The sequence below is a fragment of the Telmatherina bonti genome, assembly GCF_933228915.1.
Source record: "Telmatherina bonti genome assembly, chromosome: 16".
In the NCBI taxonomy this organism is placed as follows: domain Eukaryota; kingdom Metazoa; phylum Chordata; class Actinopteri; order Atheriniformes; family Telmatherinidae; genus Telmatherina; species Telmatherina bonti.
Window position 1 is genome coordinate 12,701,360 of NC_136614.1, and position 17,335 is coordinate 12,718,694.

At 38.8% G+C, this 17,335-nt stretch overlaps 1 protein-coding gene across 1 annotated transcript in view; it reads right to left on the reverse strand.

Moving 5' to 3' along the window:
• Positions 1-336: 336 nt before the first annotated feature.
• Positions 337-17,335, reverse strand: part of ift172 (intraflagellar transport 172) — a 54,962-nt gene continuing 37,963 nt past the window's right edge. Inside the window, exons 36-48 of the mRNA XM_079255261.1 lie at positions 11,841-11,939; positions 11,572-11,681; positions 11,316-11,379; positions 9,946-10,032; positions 6,094-6,210; positions 5,746-5,856; positions 5,522-5,641; positions 5,308-5,403; positions 4,809-4,868; positions 4,590-4,688; positions 2,943-3,096; positions 2,159-2,250; positions 337-1,812 (exon numbers count right to left, since the gene is read on the reverse strand). Of these exons, the coding sequence (XP_079111387.1) occupies positions 1,723-1,812; positions 2,159-2,250; positions 2,943-3,096; positions 4,590-4,688; positions 4,809-4,868; positions 5,308-5,403; positions 5,522-5,641; positions 5,746-5,856; positions 6,094-6,210; positions 9,946-10,032; positions 11,316-11,379; positions 11,572-11,681; positions 11,841-11,939 (1,299 nt within the window). The 3' untranslated portion in view covers positions 337-1,722. The remainder of the gene's footprint in view (positions 1,813-2,158; positions 2,251-2,942; positions 3,097-4,589; positions 4,689-4,808; positions 4,869-5,307; positions 5,404-5,521; positions 5,642-5,745; positions 5,857-6,093; positions 6,211-9,945; positions 10,033-11,315; positions 11,380-11,571; positions 11,682-11,840; positions 11,940-17,335) is intronic.

A 17,335-nucleotide genomic window follows, 5' to 3' on the forward strand; every position in this document is an offset into this window, starting at 1 on the left:
AATCTCATGCAAGCAGCTATGAAGTTAGGGGAAAAAGACATACTAGACACAAAAAATGTTAAGATACATAATAAAGATTTGACAACAAAAACAACAAACAAATGCACCCAGAAAAAGGTGCAAAGCCGATTTTAATCACATATTTGAAGCAAAAACTATTTTTCTTTCAACTTTATTCAGTAAAATACATTCCTCATCAAACTCACAATAAAGGCAACAGACTGGTTTCCGAAACACATTCACAGAAAAAAAGAGCTTATTTCAGTCTGTACACATTAAATCATCCTTTAAAATGTAACCAGAGTTAAGCAGTCGTACTGTTGAGTGTCTGCTGGAGCTTCCTAACCCGAACTTTGACAGAAACCTCTGGCTTTACTTCAGCAACACCATCCAAAGAGACGTTAGAGAACTGGGATGACACATTGTATAGAAACTAGGAGATGTATGCATCTGTATGGTGACAGTGGTTTGGGATAAACACACCAGGAAAAAGTAGAAAATTACCTTTGCATGTTCTTCTATGTCAAAAAGCTTCACTAGGTTGGTATTTTTAACAGAGTTCCTCATAAGAGCAACAAATGTGGATCAACCCACTTCTGAAAACCATTTCCTGATATTTGAAATTTCTCTGTCAAATCAATGTTGGCAAATTACAAAGATATCTGTGTGCGAAGAATTTTTACAGATATTCAAAAGAGTACAAAGGGATTGTGGAGTTTAGAGCTGCAGAGGAAATGAGACTGATATCAAATATGAAGAACTCTTTTTATGATATGATTATAGACATGTGAAGAAAAAACACTTCAGATATCCTATTATTGATTTTTGGTCATTTATATTAAATCGATTAATCAAATCAATATATTTATAATGCTAATATTGAAGCTAAAATAACAACGTTATGTTGTTACCTATGAAAAGAACAGCGGAATGACCGCAAATGAATGGGAAAGTCAGTTTTAATATGAAATTTATGATGCATTTATAATTGTCCAGATTTGTGCTTTTGTTGTGAATATTCAAACTTTCACATCTTGGTATGAACAATTTTTTTTATCCTTTTATAGACAATAATTACATACTAGCTAAAGCTAATAGACTGTAAGCTAAGCTAATAGACTGCTAACATAGCCAGTCTGTTAGCTTAACTTAAGGGAGATTAGAGTATTAACCAGATAGAAGGAAACATCCACCTCTGCTTGGGCTATTTCATGGCTATTACATTTACAATTCATTGATAAAAAATTCTGCACTGGATTAAAGAAAGTAGTTAAAATATCTTAAAAATTAGAAAAGAACTAAGCTAAGCTGTTAGCTTAAGCTTAGCTAAGCTAATAGATAGCGGAGACAAATACATGTGGTCAATTAAATGCATTTCCTGAAATATCAAGCTTTTTCACTATTCAGTCATATTCATTTTTATTTTGGAAGTTAAATGGACTTTTTTGCACCTTTTCAGACAGTTTCAGGGAAAAACTGTTTAGTTACATTTCCTTTTGGAGAAAATCAAACAAATTCAAAGTGTAATTCTTCATGTGGCAGTGTGCTTTAGACTAAAGAAAAAACTTTTTCTCTGATTTGAAAGGAGGTCAAGCATACAGAAATGCTGAATAAATAAATAGGTTTTGCAAAAAAAGGTAACTATACAGCAGAGAAAAGAAAAGGGATGATGGAGTATTTTGAAAGACAAAATGAAATGCAGGAGATGTGAAAATATTCCTGTTAGTGGAAAGAGAATCCCATCGCCGGAAGACCACCACACCACTGACCGATGAACTTGAGGACATCCTGACACTCAGGACTGTGTGAAGTCTACAGACATGGCAGATACAAGCAAAAATTCATGTGAGATAAGGATTCTGCAATTAATCATCTCCTGGATTCATACAAAACCACAAATCTACCACCGTATGTCGAAAGAGATATAAAATACAAGCATGTACATAGATCTGCTTCACCTGAGATTAAATGACACCTAATCTAGAAAAAACATCTAGAATTATTTCTCATAAATTTAGAAGAAAGTCTTGCTGACATTTAACTTTTTAAGATGACATTATCTGCCGGTAGAAAACTCAAGACCCAACATTTCTCAGTTTTCTCTCTTATAAAAGGACACTTTATCTTTCAGAAACAGTATCTGTTGATCTGGTCTTACCTTTGTGGCCATGAGGAATTTGTTCCAGTCCTCTTTATTGGCTGCTTTCCCCGCTGATGAAAACTCAATTTTATTCCTCAGCACTGGGTAGCCTGAAGGCAGAAAGACCACAAAGTACAGCAGACACACTATGCCAGCATTTACAGTCAAACCGCAATCTGACAAATCAACACAAGCAACCAAGTGATGGTATGCTCTGTTTATTGAATGAAATTCATTCTATCTTGAATTACAAAATCTAAGAAAAAGACTCTTTTCTAAAGGAGGGACCTTAAATGAGAATTTCTGAAGGCAAAAAGCACAAATAAGAAGGAAACAGGGGAGTAAAGATACAATAACGTAAGATAAAATATAAGCAGAAATACATTGTTGGTGAGCGATTACCTTCTACAGAACGACACACTAAGCCATTACATGTAAACTACAAGCTTCAAAACTGCAGAGATTTTTCAACATGCAAACATCTCATAAGACTTGTACAAAAATATAATCATAACTTAAATTCAGATTTCCTTACATAAAAATGACTAATACTAAATTAATTTAACAAAGCTGGTTGTTGCTATGATTAATGTCCACAATGTAAAATAAGTTCATTTAGAGCATATTAACTCTTGCAGATACACGTCGTTTTATTTATCTAAACCAAGAATATTTGCATAAATGAATTACTTTCAGCTTTTTTTCCATAAAGTATTGGATTTTTTTTCAAATGAGTTTCCCCACAAAAAATCATTTGTGTCTTTAATGATCATTTAAAAGCGCCTGTGCGTGTGTGTGTTACCAGTAAGAACACAAGGCAGCGAGCGAAGGCCGGTGTTGGCAGCCACTAGTGAAGCTTCATATGTGTTCCTTTCATCAAGAGGCAGAACCTGCTCCACACGTTGGTCCATGGAAACCATCAGCACCCAGTCACGAATCTGCTCTCGCTGGGCGTCCTATAAACACACACACACACACACACACACACACACACACACAAAAACAAGTTAAACCATGCACACAGATATCCATAGGTTTATTAAGTAAAAAAGTTCTGATTCTATTAATCTCAAAAAGTTGGCACTTTTTCTATCATTTACACTGACGGACCACTTTATCTAGTGCACTTGTTTAATTATTTGTTGTCAAAAATATATCTGATCAACCAGTAACATAGCAGCAGTTCAATGCATTTAGTCGTGTAGACATGATCAAGATAACTTTCTGAAGTTCAAATTGAGGAAGAAATGTGATTGAAGTGACTTTGAACCTTCTCTGAACACACAACACATCCAACATTGAAACAGATGGTCCACAGCAGCAGAAGACCACACCAGCTGCCACTCCTGTCAGCTAAGAACAGGAAACTGATGCTACAATTCACACACACTCACCAGAACAGGACAATGGAAGATGGGAAAAATGTTGCTTGGTTGGATGAATCTTAATTTCAGCTCCACATTTAAATGTTATGTTCAAAATATGGTGGAAACAACATGAAAGCATGGATCCATCATGCTCCTGGATCAAATATTCCGTCTGCTGGTGATGTGATGGTGCAGGGTGTATTTTCCTGGACCCTTTAGTACCGAGGCATACCATGTCCTTCCCTTTATAACCTCAGTGTAGCATCTTCTGATGGAAACTTCCAGCAGGATGATGCACCATGTCACAAAGCTCACATCATCTCCACCATGACGATGAGTTCACTGTCCTCCAACGGCCTCCACAATCACCAGATCCCAGTCCAACAGGGCAGCTTTGGGATGTGGTGGAACGGGAGATTCTCATCATGGATGTGCAGAAACTGTGTGACACTTCATGCCAACATGGAGCAAAACCTCTGAGGAATGTTTCCAACACATTGTTGAATCAATAACACCAAGAATTGAGGCAGTTCTGAAGTAAGAATGAGGCCCACCCTGGTGCTAGCAAGATGGATCTTATAAAATGGAAGGTAAGTCTATAAATGTAAAGAATTATAAAACATATTGACGATGATAAACCGTATTAAAAAAATCAACTAATTAGTCTATGGATGCCATCGATGTTTACTTATCTCTATATCCACTCTATATACCATCGTCATTCATTCTGAGCGATAAAAGATGTGACCCATAAAATATTCAGTCACCATCAGGGTCCTAATGTGTATGTTTGCCAGATTTTCCCCGTGCCTGGGTCTCATCACTTCTGTGAGCCTGCAGCTAACGACTAAGTGGTTAAATGGATCAATCAAACAGCTGATGATCAGCTGACAGCGGCACTAATGATTTCATAAATCTGCACAGGCTCCATTTGTTCTCATTTATAAACAATGCCACCCAGGAATGTGACACTAACGGTCCCAGATCTGATTTGTAGCACAACACCAATATTGTCTCCATCTATCAGTATGACCGCAGCCTGTGGATGTGTGCTGGGTGGGTGGGTGAAGATCATGTCTTACAGTGACACAGAGTTTGGTGGGAACTGGAACCTCAAATGGAATATCAGTGTCAATGAAGTCTGTGTGGTCCAGAGTGTTCAGGGTGCCCTCGTCAATGGCCTAGAGACAGACAGGGACCGATTCAAATATAAAATAGGCTGAATTAAAAACAGATAAATAAATGAGTGGTGAAAATAATATTTCCAAGGTTTTATAGGCAATTGAAAAGCAAGTGCTTACATCACAGAAGTCCAGGAAGTGGTTGAGAAAGATGAAAGCCATGTTCTCCCAGCCAACAGCCTGCCAGAAGGAACAAATATGTGACATAACAGTTTACATAATACAGTTACAGAAAGCATTTCCCAAAGAAATTCTGCTCTCAGTTGTTCAGTTTACCCTTAAAATGCCATAACAGCGAATCCAACAGATCAATAAAAGTGAATTAGAGGTTTTGTAGATATGTAGGGAAGTACTGAAACAAACACCTTAACTTTTAAATGTACTTTAATCAATAAAAGACTTGCAACTGTATTAATTTTCTGAGTAATTTAGACAGTTTTACCAAATAAATATAAATGTTTATTGATCTATACTGGAAAAAAACTACTAAAAAAGGCAAATCAGATCATAGATCATACAAAGTAACGAATCAGCACCTCAAAGCTGATGATTTGAAACTAGTAGAGAAAATAATTAAACTTAAAGAGGAACGGATCTCCTGCCTGATTGGTGGACCCACCTTGCAGGCCAGACCAGCCTCGTAGAAGGCCTTGTCTGCAGGAACGAGCTCAGTGTGACGCAGCAGAGACACCGACAGCTTGGCTGCAATGCTCATCTGAAAGCAGAAGAAGCCTGAATGATTTACTGTTGTGTGGAAATTGTGCCCATGCATTAAACCAGAGTTTAAGCTGAGCTGAAACAATGTTTATTCAGGCAGTTTGTTGGGACTCTACCAGCTGCTCCACTCCTTTAGCTGCAGATCGCGTGGCGAAGTAGTGTGCAATCACTAGCATCTGCTCAAAATCTTCGTGAGCCGGAGAGTTGGCCTCGGCTGACTTGGACATGTTTTCACACTGTAATCACAGAGTTGCTTCAGAGTTACATGTGGAATATCATGCTAAGGATGCAAGATGGTATCAGAGATGAAAGATGACGTGTGTTTTGTGTTGAGATTCACCAGCCGCAGCAGAAAATCGCGCAGGTCGGCCCACATGCGGTAAGATTCAGGTCTGTCGGTGTCAGGAAGGTTAATCAGGTCCAGGAACAGACGCTTGTAGATGTTAAAGTTCTGATCGGGGGAAAAAAGGTGAAGGACATTTAACACCGGTCACAATAATAATAAAGAAAACAAAGAATGAACACAACGGAACAAGAAAACGTCTGAAAAGGAGGCAAATTGTAAATATAAATGGTGGGAATCTTTTTTTTTTTTATTATTTATTTCTAAATTTCATAAAGTGACTAAAGTTGTTGTAGTTTTCAGCAGCTTGGATGTGTGTGTGTGTTTGTGTGTGTGTGTGTGTACCTGAGGGTTAGGAGGAACTCCATGCTGTATATAAACCTGAAGAGCTTTCAGAGCATTCCCCTCCTTGATAAGATGAGTGGCATAAAGAGCGATGTACTTATGGAGGATCTTGAAGTTCTGGAAAAACACGGAACATTAATGAGGCGGCTTCAACCTTGCAGACATTTCCACTGAGGATATATATCCTCCTCATATAAACCGGAGGTTTCACTGTCACACCACCTGAACACATACACATGTATAATTACATGCAAAAGTCTCGAGCAACCATCATTTACTGGTGTTTCCAAGGAGTCGGCCTTATGTGTAATCTTTCAAAGTGATCTTTAGTGATAGTTCTGCAGGCTTTCTAAAAGGGTTTTCAGTTTGTTTTCCAGTCCAGTTCTTGTATTTCACCATTTTCATGTGTATCATTTCCAAACAGAAGCCACCGACTGACCTTTGATTTATTTTAGCATAAGAAAGCATCTAACTGAAGGGATGAACCAGAGTAGTGTCAACATATAACACATAACTCAGTTAAAAAATGAATTTAATAGAGCTCAGTTGCTTAGAGGAACACAACGATTGGATCATATCACCTCTGTGCTTGCCTCTTTGCATTGGCTTCCAGTTAGTTTTAGGACCCAGTACAAGATTTTATTCATAGTTTATAAAGCCTTAAATGGTTTGGCTCAGTCGTATTTGTCAGCGTTGTTACACCAGCATGCTCCAGCCAGGACTCTGAAGTCCTCTTCACAGTTCTGACTGAACGTCCCATTTGTCAGACTTAAATCCAGGGGTGACAGAGCTTTTTCTGTTGCCGCTTCTTTCCCGTCATATCAGAGCTTCCGAGTCCGTCTCTGGATTCAAGTCTCTACTTCAAATCCACTCTTCTGCGCTGACATTTGATCAAAACTTGTCCATTGTCCATTTTATTTTTATTCTAGTTTTTTCCCCATTCCAGATTGTACTTATTTTTTACTGAGCAGTTTTTTTATTTTATGGACTGTTTGTTGTTTGTTGCTTTATTTTTCAGGACTTTGAGCAGCTGCTGTTGCAAAAAAAATGTGCTACATAACTTAACTTGATCTTGACATTTAAACCCCTCATATTCACCATATTGGACTTTTCTTACTGAATCATGGTTCGGGTCTTAAAGGGTTATGGGTTGACTTAGCCGTTACACATAAAAGGCCATTACTGAACCATAAAGGAGATTCCTACAGAGCTATTAGCTGAAAAGACGCCAGATCTCACTCAGCATGCTGTGCAGTGTCCTTAAAAAAAAAAAGAGTGAAATTTGTTTTGGATGGAAGCAGTGTCTGATACACACAACAAACAGCAAACAGTATTTAAAAGTAAAGAAGTCCTAAAATGACCTGATATAAGATCTGAGAAATATCTGGACCTTCATTTAGGCCATCAACTGTTGACTGAGACATCGTCAGATATGGCCTCCTTTGAAGGCTGGCTGTCAAGAAGAGAAAGATGGAAGAAAGGCTGATGGATGCCACATGATGCAAGAACTAGACTGAAAATCAGTGGCAACAAGTCTGACGGAGTGAAGGAATCCTCCTCAGAGTTTGGACCTCAAAATAGTCAAAGCAATGTGGGATCACTGACAGGCAATGGAAAGTCCTGAAAGATGCCTGTCTAAAAGGATTCCGGCTGTGTGTGTGTGTGTGTGTGTGTGTGTGTGTGTGTGTGTGTGTGTGTGTGTGTGTGTGTGTGTGTGTGTGTGTGTGTCAGACCAAACACTGACATCTAAGCTGTTTAAAAATGTACTACACTTGTAAAATATCATTTAAAAACATTTTTTTTTCATATTTATAATAATTTCTAATCTGCTAAGATATGAGTGTGTAATTGTGGGAAAGTTGTGTGTGTGTGTGTGTATGTGGATGAGGGGAAGTGGGGGGGGTGTAATGTTTATATAAATGACAAATTGTTGGGGGAAAAAAAGTACAATTACTGTTTTTAGCTTCCATTCTGTATTTCTACTTATTTTTCTACATGTTTAAATACATCTCTGCATCTCCTTTCTGCTGCCATCAATGTGCCGAGAACTAATGGTCTCTAGACTTGCCCAGTATGGACTTGCCCAGTATGGATTTGCCCAGTATGGATTTGCCCAGTATGGACTTGCCCAGTATGGACTTGCCCAGTATGGATTTGCCCAGTATGGATTTGCCCAGTATGGACTTGCCCAGTATGGATTTGCCCAGTATGGACTTGCCCAGTATGGACTTGCCCAGTATGGACTTGCCCAGTATGGATTTGCCCAGTATGGACCTGCCCAGTATGGATTTGCCCAGTATGGACTTGCCCAGTATGGACTTGCCCAGTATGGACTTGCCCAGTATGGATTTGCCCAGTATGGACTTGCCCAGTATGGATTTGCCCAGTATGGATTTGCCCAGTATGGACTTGCCCAGTATGGACTTGCCCAGTATGGATTTGCCCAGTATGGATTTGCCCAGTATGGACTTGCCCAGTATGGACTTGCCCAGTATGGACTTGCCCAGTATGGACTTGCCCATTATGGATTTGCCCAGTATGGACTTGCCCAGTATGGACTTGCCCAGTATGGATTTGCCCAGTATGGACTTGCCCAGTATGGATTTGCCCAGTATGGACTTGCCCAGTATGGATTTGCCCAGTATGGACTTGCCCAGTATGGATTTGCCCAGTATGGATTTGCCCAGTATGGACCTGCCCAGTATGGACTTGCCCAGTATGGATTTGCCCAGTATGGATTTGCCCAGTATGGATTTGCCCAGTATGGATTTGCCCAGTATGGACTTGCCCAGTATGGACTTGCCCAGTATGGACTTGCCCAGTATGGATTTGCCCAGTATGGATTTGCCCAGTATGGATTTGCCCAGTATGGACCTGCCCAGTATGGACTTGCCCAGTATGGATTTGCCCAGTATGGATTTGCCCAGTATGGACTTGCCCAGTATGGACTTGCCCAGTATGGATTTGCCCAGTATGGACTTGCCCAGTATGGACTTGCCCAGTATGGACTTGCCCAGTATGGATTTGCCCAGTATGGACTTGCCCAGTATGGACTTGCCCAGTATGGATTTGCCCAGTATGGACTTGCCCAGTATGGATTTGCCCAGTATGGATTTGCCCAGTATGGATTTGCCCAGTATGGACTTGCCCAGTATGGACCTGCCCAGTATGGACTTGCCCAGTATGGATTTGCCCAGTATGGATTTGCCCAGTATGGACTTGCCCAGTATGGACTTGCCCAGTATGGATTTGCCCAGTATGGACTTGCCCAGTATGGACTTGCCCAGTATGGATTTGCCCAGTATGGATTTGCCCAGTATGGACTTGCCCAGTATGGATTTGCCCAGTATGGATTTGCCCAGTATGGACTTGCCCAGTATGGATTTGCCCAGTATGGATTTGCCCAGTATGGATTTGCCCAGTATGGATTTGCCCAGTATGGACTTGCCCAGTATGGACTTGCCCAGTATGGATTTGCCCAGTATGGATTTGCCCAGTATGGACCTGCCCAGTATGGACTTGCCCAGTATGGTAAACCTCCAAAAGATGTGCTTAAAATCAGTCATGACCATTTTTCTCATCTACAATAAGAAAAGCTAAGAAAAAATAATGAAAGCTCTCCTCACCTGATGAAGCTTTTAGAAGTAATAGCTTCATTTGTCAGGAAGGATGGATTAACTCTGATCTTTAGAAAAATAATGCAGCTTTGAACTGTAAAAGCTGAAGTTGAGACTTTTCATTTTCAACTTTAAAGCCTTAATGATAACACATAATAATATAATTGCTAATATTAATGATGAAATTACAATCGAAGGTTTAATGAGTGGCTCCAGTGAGCAGGCTGCATTATACCTGTTTGGAGGCTGTTTCCAGACATTTCTCCCACTGGCCTTTCTCTGCATACAGGTCCAGGGCTGCCATGACGTCCACACCCACCAGCTGAAGACACAGTCAGAAAAACAGCATGAAACGCAGCGTGAAACTGAAAATGAGACCATTAGACTTTCCATCTCTCTAAGTTCATATTTGTTAAATGACACTGGTGAAGCAAACAAGTCTGCAGCTTTAAATTGGAGTGAAATGGTCCAGAAATCCAGCAATGCTGCAACATTTTTGCATCATGAAATGGATGAGTGATTTCTTTTTATATTCCTTCCAAATATATCAGATTGGTTTTACTTCTTGTGGAATATCACAACTTCCTACCCAACTCGAGTTTTTTTTTTTTTTTCCTCATCATATTTGTTGTTATGAGTGAATTTTGAAGCTTGGGTTTGATGCAATCAGGTCCAAACGTCCAGTCTTGGATCAACCTCAAAAGACCTGAATTTATTTATAATGATATAAAAATAAATAAATACAGGAAAAAATAGCATTAACAATTAATACATAAAGACAAATAATAAGCAAGTAAAATTTAAATAAATACACACATAAAGGCCTTCACACACTTACTCTGAAAATTTTGCCTGAATAATTAGCGTTTTTCATCGGATCAACGTAAAGTAAATGTTAATGTTCACATCAGTAACAAAAACAATTTTGCGCATTTTATTTTGCCAAGCTGAGGTCGATTTTTTAAAAAATATTCACATTTGACAAATATATAATCGACCAACAAGGGAAGGCATGTTGACTGATAGATCAGTGATTCCGAGCTCAGCAGGTGTCACTTTTGCTGCTATTTCATACAAACTTTGTATCAACATGGCCAGGCATGTTTATTATTTCTCCTCTGCTTTCTAAAGCAGATCCTCCAACTGTCCCACGGACATCCTAAAGTCCGTTCTGAAGCGGGCTTGGGCCCTGGAATAAACAACAAAACTAGAATAGGATGAACCAAGCGGCTCTTTTTGTCTTTTCTTTGGCAGCATCAGCACACTGTTGTCATGGCAACTCCCCTTTGTGAGTTTGTTTTAGGATTTTTATTATTTATTCCGAATTTCGCATCAAACTTGGTGTACATAGACAGAAACGTTGATAATTCACCTTACGAATTATTCACAATTTTGCATCATGTATTCGCATCTGTTCTGGAGTGTAAAGGCCTTAAGCATGAATAAAAGAATATCAATGGATTAAATAAATTAGTTGGACATGAAGAAATAAAATAAACAAAGGCCAGCAGTGGTCAGAAACAGGCATCAAAGGGTTAAAAGTTATATTTAGTAATATTTTATGAAGTAGCTTTAGAGCATAACAGAAAGTAAACTTGTACTCACAGAATCTACTCTTCCTTGGTTCTTAAGGTGCTCTTTGTACTTTTGGTCCACGTAATCTTCATACCTGCCGACACAAGCATCAATTTTACGTAATTACATTGAAAATAAACAACATTTCTCTTTACTTTGAGCTTCTTTTCTTCAGAGTTTCAATTCAGTGTCCTTGTGTGTGTTCTTTTTTCTCTAATAACCATAGTAACAGTCAGGTGTTTGTGTGTATGTGGTGCAGGGGTTTTAAAAAAAAAAAAAAGAAAACCTCGGCTCCAGCTCCTTGGCGACTCTCTTGGCTTTGTTCCACTCCTCACCCTCGATGAAGACATCGATCGCCTCTTTGATGAGGTCCATGTTTAAGTAGAGCTCAGCAGCCTTGAACATACAAACAAAAACACAAACCAGACAAGAGGGAGAGGTAAATATTTACGTGACATTATGGAGTAATTCAATCAGAATTTGTTGCATATATGAAGATTCATATATGCCCATATTTATTTGTTTATTCGTGCATGTATGTGTGTTTTCACCCACAGCGTTGAACTTTCTCAGCTTTGTGAGTCGCGGTCCGACCGCCTGAATCACTTCAACTGCTCGGTCACCACTTAGGAACTTGATGGACAGCTCTGCAGCCTGAAACACACACAAGTACACACAAACACATCATGACGTGCATGCCAGCTAATGCACAACTCATAAAGGCCTTTCAATTAAAGGTAGAAATCCATAGAAAAGATGGACTGCGGTTAGAAATAGATTTTATTAAGCCTGAAAAACTGTCCACCATCAGCAGTTCCAACCATTTCACCCCCACAACCCTGAACTGGATAATTGGAAATGAATGAATGAATCAACAGATAAATACTCATATTTACATTTTCTCTTTTATGTTTTGAAAGCAGAGGGGAAAAAAACACTTTTTATTAATTATTTTATCTTCTTTTATTTTCATAAGTTTACAGCTACTATTGTGTGAAAAAGATTTACTTTCACCTTTAATCAAAGCATAAAACAAACCTCTTCTCAGTCAGGGCAGTAAAATCAGCTCGCACCCGCCTCTTGGACCAGTACCCTGCAGGTTTTAGATATTACCTTCCTGCAACACACCTGATTCAATGAAATGGTTCTTCTGCAGCTTGCTGTCACGCTCGACACAAGCTTCTAATGACTTGGAGTCAGGTGAGTTGCAGCAGGGGTCTGACTAAAGGGGTCTGGAGTTGGCGATCCTCGCTATGGAGCATTGACGTGTGTGTTAAGAAGGACAAACTTCAGCCATGACCTCAGAGGAGCAATTGCTGTCTATCAATCTGAGAAAGTCAAAAAGGTCGTTTCCAAACTATTTGGAGTCTAACAGTCTACAGACAGAGTGGTGAAGACAGTTTCCAATCTTCCCAGTGAGAACGCTTCAGCCAGTTCAGTCCAAGAGAGTTCTATCTCAGATGGACCTGTTGCAATAAGTCAATTAACCGCATGATAAGAAAAAATGTGCGCAATAAGTTTGCTGGAGGCAATAATTTTCATTTGTCTTTATTTTCTGAAGTGCCACATTTGTTTTAGGACGATATGAACTAAACATAACAATACAACAAGCTTCCATCTGCACATCAACTGGAGATTTCCCAGCTGGGAAAAAAAAAGACCTTAACAAACAGGCTAGCTCCATCTTCCCGACAGTCCACGATCACTGCGGTGTTTAACCGACAGATTGCATACAAACAGGACAGTGCAACGTGGTGTACACTCAGACAGCGTGGTTGGTAAAGCCATGCTGCTCTTTAATATTGTTAAAAAGGCAACATTTTGGAAAATGTTGCAAACATTTCACAGCCAGTATGAATTGTCTGGATGAACAAACATGTTACAAACAGCCATTCTGCAACCGTACAATAACAAGAAAAAAAATGACATACTGAAGGCGATCAAGACAAAATTTTACCATTCCACCTCTGGTCAAGTCCAAACATGTCCCCTTATATGAGCTTGACTATAGACTATGTAACAGTGTTACTTGGTGTTTAGCGACCATATGTTACAGATAACCAATGTGTCCAAAACCGCAGGAGAAATCCTGATCTGTTTCAGCAGACCGGGGACTGGATGAGAATAAACTAGTCTGCACATCGAGCTAAATGTTCTTTAGAAATTAAAATATGTTGATCATTGAAAGGGTGTACTTACATTATTATGGCATTGTTGTTATTTTAGTTGAAAATGGTCTCAAAATGACAACAATAATCACTTAGAGCAATATTATTGTTTATTGCAATAATTTCTGAGACAATTAATTGCATGGCAACATTTGTTACTGCGACAGGCCTAATCTCATACATGTCTGAAGGTTCCTCAGACAGATGAAATCATGAGGATGACTCTGGTTATAATGCACAGCACCGTGTAGGGTGAAAACCAAACACAAGATATTAGCACAAACACTTTGTGATATAGGTGTGTTCTGCAGCTGCATGACCTGCACATCTTTCAGTCACTGTGGACCATTAACTCCTCTGTGCAACTAAGTATTCTGTAATGAAGCTAAAGCTTGGCTAAAATCAGTTCATGAAACACAAAAATAATCCTAAACGCAGCAACAAATCTACAAAGAATGACTAAAAGAAAAGAATTACAGCATTGTTAAAGTACTGTTCAAGTCCAGACCTCAGCTTGAATGAAAGTGGTGGTATCGGGGACATGAAGAGTGATGTGCAGAAAAAAATGCTCCAAACCTCAAAGAAGTGAAGTAATACCAAAGAAGAGTAAAGCACAATTACTTTACAGCAACGTGAGAGACTGATAATGTCACGGAGAAATGGATGACTTCAAGATATTGATGTGAAAGGTGGTTCTACATACTCCTCACACGGTGCTTCAACAGTTTGCCTTCGTTTACCTGAACTAAAGGATGCGTTAGGGTAAGAAACCCCATCATTTATTACTCACGTTCCAACACCTGAATTTCACAATTCAAACAGGATGTGCTCTCCGTTTAACTTTTCATTATGATTGCCAAGTCAAACAAACATGGCTGAAAATGAACATTTATCTTCACTGATAATCAATTAACATTTAAACTGTTTTCTTAGAGTTGCACAAACATGTAGCATCTAACATGGTTGCAGAAAACGTTCACATCTGATGGGGTGAAAACTGAATTTTGTTTGATTAAACAACTAACAGTTAAAAATTAGTACCAATTACATTCAATCAAACCGACTAATCAGTTCAGCTCCAGTTTGCAGTTGAGCATCTCGCATATTAAATCAGTCTCACTGCCAAATTACAACAAGCGTTAGATTTTTACTGGTTAGTACATTCACAGCTTGATTTCTTTAGATTACCTTCTACACACACAGCTGTGGTTTTCAGATGAGTGAGAGATCTGCTGATTGACTTGATAGTAAATATTAGAACGCAGGTAGTTGAAATAAAGGCAAATGTTCACATTCAAGCTCACTACAGGGAAGAAAACGTTGATGTTGCGACCCTGTGATCTTTACTCCAACACCACCAGGAGATCAAACGTTCAATACTAGAAGGAGTGTAACTCCTGACCCGTCACTCACGCTGATGCTACATTTTCTGGGTTAATCAAACTCCCAAGGGGATGAATTTATTGATCCCTGAGACTCCGTGACCTTTCCCTTTAGCAACACTGTGAGAGGGAAGCATTCAAATTTCAAATGATCTCATCTCCCCAGCCCTGCAGTCAATAACACACAGTACTTAATGCGTATCTTCATGCTCCAAGCAGAGAGGGGATCTATCGAGGCTGGTGACACGATGACCGTTTCCTCTGAGATAATCTTGCCTTTCCAGAACACACAGTGTTGACTCTGAAAGTAATATAGTTGAGTCCAGAAATATTTGGACACAGATACTACTTGGTAATTCAATAATGGATGTGGGAGTGAACGCAATCAGCTTTAATGAAATAAAACCAGAACATAAGCCATAAATGAAATGTTTTTTCCCTCCTTTGTGACGCCTTGCCAGGCTTTTGCTGCAACGTACTTAATTTAGTCTTTAAGTGAAAAGCGACTTGATTAAGTAGAGATGAAGTGATTATCTTAAATCCTCCTGGGTTCCTTTCACACAATGTTTTGGGTAGTTTTTCATCTTCACTGTACAGAACTGTCCAATCAATGTTTCTGCATTTGGCTGAATTGTATTTCTTTTACATCCAGCTATAAGCGGTAGTGATGCAGTGCCATTGGCATCACACTGCCTCCTCATATTTTACAGATGATGTCATTGCTTTGGAGGTGAATTGCTCCATATTTTTGGGGGTTTATCTTAGTTTAATCTGTCCAAAACTGCTTTGGCTTTTAAAGATGTGCTTTTGTAAAGCGTCTTCTCTCAGCTGGGTGTCGTTAGGTGGTTTTTCTTTATCATGAAGAGGATCCTGGGATTATCCATCACCGCTGGAATCCACCGTCGTTCAGGCTTTTTTTATGTTTTTGAACTCACCGGTGTGTTTATATACTCATTTATTTTTTTCTCAGGAGGCTCTTATCTTCTGATTTGTCTTCTCAGAGCTTCTTTAAAGACATTTATGAGTCCACAGCAACAGCTTGTGAATGCTAAATGCCACTACCTGAAATCAGCTTCAGGACTTTCACCAGCTACTGACGAAGAAATAAAAGGAGAAGCCCCAATTGGTAAGGAAACAGTTTGTCACGAATCAATTGCCAAATTACATTTGAACCCTTTTAAAAAATGTTAAAGAGCAATAAATCCTAAGCAGTTTCTCTACCTTGTATGTCACTTCATCTTGGAAATGTTTCATTGTTTAAATATTTGCAGATCTGACTACCATATTTAAATATACCCCCTTATGAAAAAACAGGATATGTTTATGATGGGAAACCATAATGCCATTATGATGGTAATAAGGATAATGATGAAATATTTCCCATTGACTTTGGTTTGTATTAAAAGTAATTTATTTTGTATTTAATCTTTTGTCTTCTTTGTTTTTTTTTTCTGATTATGTACATCTTATATTTTATTTAAAAAGTTACATCAACATTATAATAGTACTACATTACTTTATGGCCAACAAACTCAGTTCTTCTGACTCATGTTGATGACACATTAAAATTTTTTATGTACATTTCTGTTGCCGTTGCTGTCCTATAGAGAAGCCTCACATCAGCACCATGCTACATGCTAGCAACTGGATACCAACACAATGACCATTTTTGCTTGTGCACCATGGCTGATTCATCAAAGAAAGGCAAAAGGACATTACTGGAAGAAGCAAGAAAAAAAAGAAAAAAAGCGGGTAAAATATAAAAGAAGATTCAATAGCTGACTTTTACTGCCTGGACAGGGCTCAGCGAAGAGACAGGATGCACGACAGTTGCCAGATTAGCCTTCATTAGCAGGCCTGTAAGCAACATTAAGTAGTGTTCCTTAAAAAGTTTAGAAATATAATAAAATAAAACGCTGTTGTCTAAAAACTGAGCTCTAGAAAGTTTAAGGTGTGAATTTTCATTGGGATTATTTTAGTAACAATGTCATCGTGACTGGTGCCTTCACTTTAGTCACGCTGATTACAGCTTTAACACATTTGTTTTCAATTAAATGCAACATCCTTTAAATGCAGTAGGTGTGGTGAGATCAAGGCCTTGACCTTACACCCAAACAAATATAAACAAACTACCATGGGAGCAATGAGAAAAGGATGCCTTTCCAAAATCCTCATTATAAAACCTGTGGGACTAAATAGGACCTCTACCAGGAACCAAAGGTCTGAACCTCCATATGGTCCCATGTCAATCCTCCTAAATACCAGAACTGCTTTGAAAGGATATTGATCATTAAACTGATAACAGCTGTCTGCCAAATTTCTCCATTTAATATCAGAAAATATCCGTTTTTTTCACGTCACACTGTAAAGTTGTTTTTAAAAGTACTTCAATGGAAAGGTTATATTCTGACTAGAATAAGAACATCAGAGGCAAACACGAGGACAAGAATCTACCAATAAAAGTAATCTGCAAAGAAAAAGGTTTTTATTAGATGAAACA